The sequence below is a fragment of the Littorina saxatilis genome, linkage group LG16 (assembly GCF_037325665.1).
Source record: "Littorina saxatilis isolate snail1 linkage group LG16, US_GU_Lsax_2.0, whole genome shotgun sequence".
In the NCBI taxonomy this organism is placed as follows: Eukaryota; Metazoa; Mollusca; class Gastropoda; order Littorinimorpha; family Littorinidae; genus Littorina; species Littorina saxatilis.
This window is the reverse complement of record NC_090260.1, coordinates 4,401,835-4,416,079: the sequence shown is the minus strand read 5'-3', so window position 1 is coordinate 4,416,079 and position 14,245 is coordinate 4,401,835. Positions and strand designations below refer to the sequence as shown.

Here is a 14,245-nt window from a genome sequence, read left to right as displayed (position 1 = left end):
AATTTCAAGAATATCGGAAGCATATTTTTTTCTTACAATGATGTCACTTTTAAACCTTTTAACAGGTGGTCCTGAGTTTTATCATTTTTTGAACGAAACTATAATTGAATTAAAGTCAATGTTCTTAATGGTCCTTCCCCTAGGAAGTCAACGTACATAAAGGAAATATTATTAATACTCCTCTTACAAGGACCTTAACATATATCTCTTATTGCCCACCCATGTTTTAACATAGAGGGGGAATCGAGACGAGGGTCGTGGTGTATGTGTGTGTGTGTGTGTGTGTGTGTGTGTGTGTGTGTGTGTGTGTCTGTGTGTGTGTGTGTGTGTGTGTGTGTGAGACGCGCGCGCGCGCGCGTCGGTTTTCGTGTGTGAGAATGATAGACAGACAGACAGGCAGACAGATACACAGACAAACATCTTTTTTTAATTTTTTTTATTATAATTTGTTATTTTGTTTAGCCATGCACATCATTGTGGGGCTTTTAATTCATCAACATGTATCCCCCGATACATACACCATTGATAGTTAGCCCAACTATGACATGAGTTGTGGTCAATCATTTGGATGATAAAACTCATAAACTAGGTTTCTTGTTCTACATATAAACATGTTTTCGGTGTACATAGCTGGCAGACAAGACAGAACAAACACACAATATCGGAACTGACTCACAGACAAGACAGAACACACACACAATATCGGAACTGACAGACAGACAGGACAGAACACACACACAATATCGGAACTGACTGACAGACAAGACAGAACACACACACAATATCGGAACTGACTGACAGACAAGACAGAACACACACACAATATCGGAACTGACTGACAGACAGGACACAACACACACAATATCGGAACTGGCTGACAGACAAGACAGAACACACACACAATATCGGAACTGACAGACATACAAGACAGAACACACACACAATATCGGAACTGACTGACAGACAAGACAGAACACACACACAATATCGGAACTGACAGACAGGACAGAACACACACACAATATCGGAACTGACTGACAGACAGGACAGAACACACACACAATATCGGAACTGACTGACGGACAAGACAGAACACACACACAATATCGGAACTGACAGACAGACAAGACAGAACACACACACAATATCGGAACTGACAGACAAGACAGAACACACACACAATATCGGAACTGACAGACAGACAGGACAGAACACACACACAATATCGGAACTGACAGACAGACAAGACAGAACACACACACAATATCGGAACTGACAGACAGACAAGACAGAACACACACACAATATCGGAACTGACAGACAGACAAGACAGAACACACACACAATATCGGAACTGACTGACAGGCAAGACAGAACACACACACAATATCGGAACTGACAGACAGACAGGACAGAACACACACACAATATCGGAACTGACAGACAAGACAGAACACACACACAATATCGGAACTGACAGACAAGACAGAACACACACACAATATCGGAACTGACATACAAGACAGAACACACACACAATATCGGAACTGACTGACAGACAAGACAGAACACACACACAATATCGGAACTGACAGACAGACAGGACAGAACACACACACAATATCGGAACTGACAGACAAGACACAACACACACACAATATCGGAACTGACAGACAGGACAGAACACACACACAATATCGGAACTGACTGGCAGACAAGACAGAACACACACACAATATCGGAACTGACTGACAGACAAGACAGAACACACACACAATATCGGAACTGACTGACAGACAAGACAGAACACACACGACAAAGAACGACAGACAAGACAAAACACACACACAATATCGGAACTGACTGACAGGCAAGACAGAACACACACACAATATCGGAACTGACTGACAGACAGGACAGAACACACACACAATATCGGAACTGACAGACAGACAGGACAGAACACACACACAATATCGGAACTGACAGAAGACAAGGCAGAACACACACACAATATCGGAACTGACTGACAGACAAGACAGAACACACACACAATATCGGAACTGACAGACAGACAAGGCAGAACACACACACACTATCGGAACTGACAGACAGACAAGGCAGAACACACACACAATATCGGAACTGACAGACAGACAAGGCAGAACACACACACAATATCGGAACTGACAGACAGACAAGACAGAACACACACACAATATCGGAACTGACAGACAGACAAGACAGAACACACACACACTATCGGAACTGACTGACAGGCAAGACAGAACACACACACAATATCGGAACTGACTGACAGACGAGACAGAACACACACACAATATCGGAACTGACAGACAGACAAGGCAGAACACACACACAATATCGGAACTGACTGACAGACAAGACAGAGCACACACACAATATCGGAACTGACAGACAGACAAGGCAGAACACACACACAATATCGGAACTGACTGACAGACAAGACAGAACACACACACACTATCGGAACTGACAGACAGACAAGGCAGAACACACACACAATATCGGAACTGACAGACAGACAAGGCAGAACACACACACAATATCGGAACTGACAGACAGACAAGGCAGAACACACACACAATATCGGAACTGACTGACAGACAAGACAGAACACACACACAATATCGGAACTGACAGACAGACAAGGCAGAACACACACACACTATCGGAACTGACAGACAGACAAGGCAGAACACACACACAATATCGGAACTGACAGACAGACAAGGCAGAACACACACACAATATCGGAACTGACTGACAGACAAGACAGAACACACACACAATATCGGAACTGACAGACAGACAAGGCAGAACACACACACACTATCGGAACTGACTGACAGACAAGACAGAACACACACACAATATCGGAACTGACTGACAGACAGGACAGAACACACACACAATATCGGAACTGACAGACAGACAAGACAGAACACACACACAATATCGGAACTGACAGACAGACAGGACAGAACACACACACAATATCGGAACTGACAGACAGACAGGACATAACACACACACAATATCGGAACTGACTGACAGGCAAGACAGAACACACACACAATATCGGAACTGACAGACAGACAAGACAGAACACACACACAATATCGGAACTGACTGACAGGCAAGACAGAACACACACACAATATCGGAACTGACAGACAGACACGACAGAACACACACACAATATCGGAACTGACAGACAAGACAGAACACACACACAATATCGGAACTGACAGACAAGACAGAACACACACACAATATCGGAACTGACATACAAGACAGAACACACACACAATATCGGAACTGACAGACAGACAAGACAGAACACACACACAATATCGGAACTGACAGACAGGACAGAACACACACACAATATCGGAACTGACAGACAAGACACAACACACACACAATATCGGAACTGACAGACAGGACAGAACACACACACAATATCGGAACTGACAGACAGACAGGACATAACACACACACAATATCGGAACTGACTGACAGACAAGACAGAACACACACACAATATCGGAACTGACTGACAGACAAGACAGAACACACACACAATATCGGAACTGTCTGACAGACAAGACAGAACACACACACAATATCGGAACTGACTGACAGGCAAGACAGAACACACACACAATATCGGAACTGACAGACAGACAGGACAGAACACACACACAATATCGGAACTGACTGACAGACAGGACAGAACACACACACAATATCGGAACTGACAGACAGACAAGACAGATCACACACACAATATCGGAACTGACAGACAGACAAGGCAGAACACACACACAATATCGGAACTGACTGACAGACAGGACAGAACACACACACAATATCGGAACTGACTGACAGACAAGACAGAACACACACACAATATCGGAACTGACTGACAGACAAGACAGAACACACACACAATATCGGAACTGACTGACAGACAGGACAGAACACACACACAATATCGGAACTGACTGACAGACAAGACAGAACACACACACAATATCGGAACTGACTGACAGACAGGACAGAACACACACACAATATCGGAACTGACTGACAGACAAGACAGAACACACACACAATATCGGAACTGACTGGCAGACAGGACAGAACACACACACACAATATCGGAACGGACTGACAGACAAGACAGAACACACACAATATCGGAACTGACAGACAGACAAGACAGAACACACACACAATATCGGAACTGACAGACAGGCAAGACAGAACACACACACAATATCGGAACTGACTGACAGGCAAGACAGAACACACACACAATATCGGAACTGACTGACAGACAAGACAGAACACACACAATATCGGAACTGACAGACAGACAAGACAGAACACACACACAATATCGGAACTGACTGACAGACAGGACAGAACACACACACAATATCGGAACTGACTGACAGACAAGACAGAACACACACACAATATCGGAACTGACTGACAGACAAGACAGAACACACACACAATATCGGAACTGACAGACAGACAAGACAGAACACACACACAATATCGGAACTGACAGACAGACAAGACAGAACACACACACAGTATCGGAACTGACAGACAGACAAGACAGAACACACACACAATATCGGAACTGACTGACAGACAAGACAGAACACACACACAATATCGGAACTGACTGACAGACAAGACAGAACACACACACAATATCGGAACTGACAGACAGACAAGACAGAACACACACACAATATCGGAACTGACTGACAGACAAGACAGAACACACACACAATATCGGAACTGACTGACAGACAAGACAGAACACACACACAATATCGGAACTGACTGACAGACAAGACAGAACACACACACAATATCGGAACTGACTGACAGACAAGACAGAACACACACACAATATCGGAACTGACTGACAGACAAGACAGAACACACACACAATATCGGAACTGACTGACAGACAAGACAGAACACACACACAATATCGGAACTGACTGACAAGACAGAACACACACACAATATCGGAACTGACTGACAGACAAGACAGAACACACACACAATATCGGAACTGACTGACAGACAAGACAGAACACACACACAATATCGGAACTGACTGACAGACAAGACAGAACACACACACAATATCGGAACTGACTGACAGACAAGACAGAACACACACACAATATCGGAACTGACTGACAGACAAGACAGAACACACACACAATATCGGAACTGACTGACAGACAAGACAGAACACACACACAATATCGGAACTGACTGACAGACGAGACAGAACACACACACAATATCGGAACTGACTGACAGACAAGACAGAACACACACACAATATCGGAACTGACTGACAGACAAGACAGAACACACACACAATATCGGAACTGACTGACAGACAAGACAGAACACACACACAATATCGGAACTGACAGACAGACAAGACAGAACACACACACAATATCGGAACTGACTGACAGACAAGACAGAACACACACACAATATCGGAACTGACTGACAGACAAGACAGAACACACACACAATATCGGAACTGACTGACAGACAAGACAGAACACACACACAATATCGGAACTGACTGACAGACAAGACAGAACACACACACAATATCGGAACTGACTGACAGGCAAGACAGAACACACACACAATATCGGAACTGACTGACAGACAAGACAGAACACACACACAATATCGGAACTGACTGACAGACAAGACAGAACACACACACAATATCGGAACTGACAGACAGACAAGACAGAACACACACACAATATCGGAACTGACTGACGGACAAGACAGAACACACACACACAATATCGGAACTGACTGACAGACAAGACAGAACACACACACAATATCGGAACTGACTGACAGACAAGACAGAACACACACACAATATCGGAACTGACAGACAGACAAGACAGAACACACACACAATATCGGAACTGACTGACAGACAAGACAGAACACACACACAATATCGGAACTGACAGACAGACAAGACAGAACACACACACAATATCGGAACTGACAGACAGACAAGACAGAACACACACACAATATCGGAACTGACAGACAGACAAGAGAGAACAAACACACAATATCGGAACTGACTGACAGACAAGACAGAACAAACACACAATATCGGAACTGACTGACATACAAGACAGAACACACACACAATATCGGAACTGACAGACAGACAAGACAGAACACACAATATCGGAACTGACAGACAGACAGGACAGAACACACACACAATATCGGAACTGACAGACAGACAAGACAGAACACACACACAATATCGGAACTGACTGACAGGACAGAACACACACACAATATCGGAACTGACTGACAGACAAGACAGAACACACACACAATATCGGAACTGACTGACAGACAGGACAGAACACACACACAATATCGGAACTGACTGACAGACAAGACAGAACACACACACAATATCGGAACTGACTGACAGACAAGACAGAACACACACACAATATCGGAACTGACAGACAGACAAGACAGAACACACACACAATATCGGAACTGACAGACAAGACAGAACACACACACAATATCGGAACTGACTGACAGACAAGACAGAACACACACACAATATCGGAACTGACAGACAGACAAGACAGAACACACACACAATATCGGAACTGACAGACAGACAGGACAGAACACACACACACACAATATCGGAACTGACAGACAAGACAGAACACACACACAATATCGGAACTGACTGACAGACAAGACAGAACACACACACAATATCGGAACTGACAGACAGACAAGACAGAACACACACACAATATCGGAACTGACAGACAGACACGACAGAACACACACACATTATCGGAACTGACAGACAGACAAGACAGAACACACACACATTATCGGAACTGACAGACAGACAAGACAGAACACACACACAATATCGGAACTGACAGACAGACAAGACAGAACACACACACAATATCGGAACTGACAGACAGACAAGACAGAACACACACACAATATCGGAACTGACTGACAGACAAGACAGAACACACACACAATATCGGAACTGACTGACAGACAAGACAGAACACACACACAATATCGGAACTGACTGACAGACAAGACAGAACACACACACAATATCGGAACTGACAGACAAGACAGAACACACACACAATATCGGAACTGACAGACAGACAAGACAGAACACACACACAATATCGGAACTGACTGACAGACAGGACAGAACACACACACAATATCGGAACTGACAGACAGACAAGACAGAACACACACACAATATCGGAACTGACAGACAGACAAGACAGAACACACACACAATATCGGAACTGACAGACAGACAAGACAGAACACACACACAATATCGGAACTGACAGACAGACAAGACAGAACACACACACAATATCGGAACTGACAGACAGACAAGACAGAACACACACACAATATCGGAACTGACAGACAGACAAGACAGAACACACACACAATATCGGAACTGACAGACAGACAAGACAGAACACACACACAATATCGGAACTGACTGACAGACAAGACAGAACACACACACAATATCGGAACTGACAGACAGACAAGACAGAACACACACACAATATCGGAACTGACTGACAGACAAGACAGAACACACACACAATATCGGAACTGGCTGACAGACACGACAGAACACACACACAATATCGGAACTGACTGACAGACAAGACAGAACACACACACAATATCGGAACTGACAGACAAGACAGAACACACACACAATATCGGAACTGACAGACAGACAAGACAGAACACACACACAATATCGGAACTGACTGACAGACAAGACAGAACACACACACAATATCGGAACTGACTGACAGACAAGACAGAACACACACACAATATCGGAACTGACAGACAAGACAGAACACACACACAATATCGGAACTGACAGACAGACAAGACAGAACACACACACAATATCGGAACTGACAGACAGACAGGACAGAACACACACACAATATCGGAACTGACTGACAAGACATAACACACACACAATATCGGAACTGACTGACAGGACACAACACACACACAATATCGGAACGACAGACAAGACAAAACACACACGACAAAGAACGACAGACAAGACAGAACACACACGACAAAGAACGACAGACAAGACAAAACACACACGACAATATCGGAACTGACAGACAGGACACAACACACACACAATATCGGAACTGACAGACAAGACAGAACACACACACAATATCGGAACTGACTGACAGACAGGACAGAACACACACACAATATCGGAACTGACTGACAGACAAGACAGAACACACACACAATATCGGAACTGACTGACAGACAAGACAGAACAAACACACAATATCGGAACTGACTGACAGACAAGACAGAACAAACACACAATATCGGAACTGACAGACAGACAAGACAGAACACACACACAATATCGGAACTGACTGACAGACAGGACAGAACACACACACAATATCGGAACTGACTGACAGACAGGACAGAACACACACACAATATCGGAACTGACTGACAGACAGGACAGAACACACACACAATATCGGAACTGACAGACAGACACGACAGAACACACACACAATATCGGAACTGACTGACAGACAAGACAGAACACACACACAATATCGGAACTGACTGACAGACAAGACAGAACACACACACAATATCGGAACTGACTGACAGGCAAGACAGAACACACACACAATATCGGAACTGACTGACAGACATTGTCAACACAATAAAGAGCACGTGAAGCAAATGGGTTTCTGGTTTGTTTCGCGTGTCGCTGATAAAGTCAGAAAGATACACACACACACACACACACACACACACACACACACACACACACACACACACACACACACACACACACACACACACACTTACACACACACACACACACACACACACACACACACACACACACACACACACACACACACACAGAAAGACAATTCCAACCATTCCAGAGTTAAAACATACACTAGGACTCAGCATACGGATGATTCATTGTTTTATTGACTGTCCACTCAATGACAGCATGCGCTAACACGCGAGTAAAAGCAGGAATACTGTCAACTGGCCGCTCACTCCAGCCTGATTAAAGCAGTCTTACACAACATATTCTTTTTTTTTTGCGGTTGGCTTAACAAAACAGAGAAAGAAAAACCCGACAAGCGAATGCCTATGTCCTTAAAGTTTTTGTTGTTTTGAGTGTTGTCGCCAGGCAATATGCTTTACATATATAGTTATATCACATTTATATTAATTACAACTGTACTTGAGTTTTGCCGGGTGAATGTTTTCGTAAGCTGACCATCCCATTATCTAAGAAGGGGACAGCCAAACCTGGAAACTCAGGTAACCTCTATAAAGCGGACAGCCAAACCTGGAAACACACGTAACCTCTATGAAGCGACACAAACACAATCAAAATAGCCAAGTCCACACAAGAAAACCAAGTGCAGAACATGTTGGAGCAACACGCGTTACACCTATTACTGATAGTGACTGCGACCGTGCTGGGTTGCAATATTTGACGTCAAATGTCGGTGATTTTGACGTCACAATCTATACGTCATTTTGACGTCACGGGGGTTATAGTTTTGAATTTGCTAGCAAGGTCAAAGTCATAATTTGATGATTTTGACGTCACATAAAACGTCACAAGTTGGTGATTGTGACGTCACGGAAAGCAACAGTTGGTGGTTTTGAATAAGTTTGATAGTAAGACCAAGCACAGAGTGAGTGATCCCATTCCACAGTATGACAGGTGAGACGGGCTGAGTTGACAGCAGGGCAGCGAGCTGTACAGGAGACGACCAGACGGACCGTCTAGCAGGCGTGTCTAACAGATGAGGTTGGTGTGGTGCTTGACGCTGTTGAACAGCTGAAAAAAACAACGCAAGGCACTGTGAAAAACACAACACAACACAACACAGCGCAACACAACACAACACAACTCAACGCAACTCAACGCAACACAACACAGCGCAACACAACACAACACAACTCAACGCAACGCAACATAACGCAACACAACACAACGCAACACAACACAACACAACGCAACGCAACACAACACAACACAACACAACAAAACACAGCGCAACACAACGCAACGCAACGCAACACAACGCAACGCAACACAACACAACACAACAAAACACAGCGCAACACAACGCAACGCAACACAACACAACGCAACACAACACAGCACAACACAACGCAACACAACACAACGCAACGCAACGCAACGCAACACAACGCAACGCAACGCAACACAACACAACGCAACGCAACACAACACAACACAACACAACACAACGCAACGCAACGCAACACAACACAACACAGCACAACACAACACAACACTACACAACACAGCGCAACGCAACGCACAACACAACACAACGCAACACAACACAACGCAACGCAACGCAACACAACACAACGCAACACAACACAACGCAACGCAACGCAACACAACACAACACAACACAACACAACAAAACGCAACACAACGCAACGCAACGCATCGCAACGCAACGTAACACAGCACAGCACAACACCAGACAATACAACACAACACAACACAACACAACACAACACAACACAGCACAGCACAGCACAGCACAGCACAACACAACACAACGCAACGCAACGCAACGCAACGCAACGCAACGCAACGCAACGCAACGCAACACAATACAACACAACACAACACAACACAACACAACACAACACATCACAACGCAACCCAACGCAACCCAACGCAACGCAACGCAACGTAATTTTCGTAACCCTGTCTCTTGTCTGGGAAACACGAAGGTTTGGACAGAAGGTAAAGATATTTCTTATAAACATAATATTATCGCTAAGACCAGCGATAATGGCATGAAGCGATATCAATGTTTAGAATTGCTTCATGATTACTAACATTATCGTCCATTCGAGAGCAAAGTAACCTAGGTATTGCTTGGCGACAGACAACAATCGTCGTAACGTAAAACCAACGATCAGCTCCAGTCTGTTCGTCAAGACCCGAAGAAGTCCTGTACGAAAGATTCTAGGCAGACACTGAATTTTCTTCACCGAGGATTGGGTCAGCTGTTTTATTTGTATACCTATATCTACACTGAAATGAATTCGCTAACCTGTTCGTCGATGAAGAATAACCAATTGATGTAACCTGCTGTACCTGTTGTCTACGTCGACCTGTCGTCACTGGATCGTCGTCGTCCCAACATTTGCTGTCCGTCATCCTGTCTTCATTATTTCTTCGACCTCAAGCTAAGCGTCTAACACTACATCTCATCATCATCATATGTTCTAGATATTGTGTTTTCAACAGAAACTTTTGAAGAAGAATGACTTGTGTTCTCCCATTGTGTGCATCTATTTATTAATTAACATGTGATAAATAGAGGATGTTGTGAATTTTAAACAATAATTATATAGTTAGTTACTTATAAACGACATTGTTCAAACTAATTAACGCTGTTGTGTATTCTTTGGGCAAGAGAGTACAGTGTCAGCACAGAAAGAGATTGTGTGTATCTCGACCAAACGTTTAATACCTTAGACCAATTGGTAAAATCGTCACAACAACGCAGTACCACAACACACAACAGTACAGCAGAACACAAAACAGTACAGCAGAACACAAAATAGCACACCACACCACACCACAGCTCAACAAGACATATTGTTGTCTCCCTGACTGGCCCATGTATGTACACCATGTGAAGTGACCAACGTGTCTATCGGAATAACAATATAGTTGTCTCTCTGGTTGACACACCATGTCACGTGACCAACGTGTCTATCAGAATAACAATATAGTTGTCTCTCTGGTTGACACACCATGTCAAGTGACCAACGCTGTGAACTGACCTTGGTCCAGTAGGTCGTGAACTCTGGTTCTGTCACACTGTCATCAGCTGCAAGAATGACAAAAAAACACAGTCGGTCATTCAGTCCACAGTGCACCCATTGTCTACCCTCATGTCCATCTGAATGTTAATTAATCAGAAAGTCAACTGTAAAAGTTAATTTGTCCATCTATCCATCCATCCATTCATCTACCCATCCATCCATCTATCCATCCACCCACCCAAGACACCCACCCTCCCTCCACCCACCCACCCATCCATCCATCCATCCATCCATCTGACGATTCAGCAGTGAGTCAACTAGTCAATTTAGTCAGTCAATCGATACATCAGAGCGTCGACTGATAAATCAATCCATTCAAGCATAGAGCCATCCATCCATCCACCTGACAATCCAATCATGCGGCAACTTGTGAATCAGTCCTTCCAGGTATCCGTCTGTTCATGGAACACTAAGTCAACAAGTCAATGAGTTTACTCGTCTGTTTATTTAACACTAAGTCAACAAGTCAATGAGTTTACTCGTCTGTTCATGTAACACTAAGTCAACAAGTCAATGAGTTTACTCGTCTGTTCATGTAACAGTAAGTCAACAAGTCAATGAGTTTACTCGTCTGTTTATTTAACACTAAGTCAACAAGTCAATGAGTTTACTCGTCTGTTCATGTAACAGTAAGTCAACAAGTCAATGAGTTTACTCGTCTGTTCATGTAACACTAAGTCAACAAGTCAATGAGTTTACTCGTCAGCAGTGAGACAAATTGACAGTCAATCATCCACTCTAAATTCATGAGCAAAACGTTTTCCTTTCATTCAGACAGCCATACTGTGCCTTTCGGAGTGGTGCATGCTGGGTATTGCTAACTGTAATGACCTTGACCCTGGCATGGATCAAGGGACCGTTACAGTAAATTTAGCGCAGAACGGTTATCCCCCAAATCGGCGTATGGCTGCCTAAATGGCAAAACCGGCCATGCACGTAAACACCCACTCGCGAAAAAAACAAGACCAGTGTACGTGGGAGTTTCAGACCAAAACACAAAAGGAGAACAAGAAGAAGAAGAACACACACCACACACACACACCACACACACACACACACACACACACACACACACACACCACACACACACCACACACACACACACCACACACACACCACACACACACACACACACATACACACACACACACACACCGCACACACACACACACACACACCACACACACCACACACACACACACACACACACACATACACACACACACACACACACATACACACACACACACACAGACTTACTGTCCACGTCCATCTGCCTGTAGAAGCCGTCGTAGTCGTCCATGGTCAGGCGGTGGTCATTGTTGACGTCATAGACGTTGTACAGCTCGTGGGACAGTCCGTCCAGCTCCGGGTCGTGACGTGTCTGGTACTTGACGTACTCTTCACGCGTCACTATGCCGTCAGGATTATCTGCACCACGCACACTCAAATATCGTCACTATACCGTCAGGATTATCCTCACCTCGCACAATCAAATATCGTCACTATGCCGTCAGGATTATCTGCACCACGCACAATCACATATCGTCACTATGCCGGCAGGATTATCTGCACCACACACAATCAAATATCGTCACTATACCGTCAGGATTATCTGCACCACGCACAATCAAATATCGTCACTATGCCGTCAGGATTATCCTCACCTCGCACAATCACATATCGTCACTATGCCGTCAGGATTATCCTCACCTCGCACAATCAAATATCGTCACTATGCCGTCAGGATTATCCTCATCTCGCACAATCAAATATCGTCACTATGCCGTCAGGATTATCCTCACCACGCACAATCAAATATCGTCACAATGCCGTCAGGATTATCTGCACCATGCACAATCACATATCGTCACTATGCCGTCAGGATTATCTGCACCACGCACAATCAAATATCGTCACTATGCCGTCAGGATTATCTGCACCACGCACAATCACATATCGTCACTATGCCGTCAGGATTATCTGCACCACGCACAATCACATATCGTCACTATGCCGTCAGGATTATCTGCACCACGCACAATCACATATCGTCACAATGCCGTCAGGATTATCTGCACCACGCACAATCAAATATCGTCACTATACCGTCAGG

The 14,245-nt window shown here is 44.3% G+C and overlaps 1 protein-coding gene across 5 annotated transcripts in view; it reads right to left on the bottom strand.

The window, feature by feature from the left end:
- Positions 1 to 9,192: 9,192 nt before the first annotated feature.
- Positions 9,193 to 14,245, bottom strand: part of LOC138950256 (uncharacterized) — a 228,632-nt gene continuing 223,579 nt past the window's right edge. For all 5 annotated transcript variants that reach the window (XM_070321993.1, XM_070321997.1, XM_070321998.1 and 2 more), the window contains exons 4-6: positions 13,390 to 13,560; positions 12,088 to 12,134; positions 9,193 to 10,081 (exon numbers count right to left, since the gene is read on the bottom strand). In XM_070321993.1, the coding sequence (XP_070178094.1) occupies positions 10,040 to 10,081; positions 12,088 to 12,134; positions 13,390 to 13,560 (260 nt within the window). In that variant the 3' untranslated portion in view covers positions 9,193 to 10,039. The remainder of the gene's footprint in view (positions 10,082 to 12,087; positions 12,135 to 13,389; positions 13,561 to 14,245) is intronic.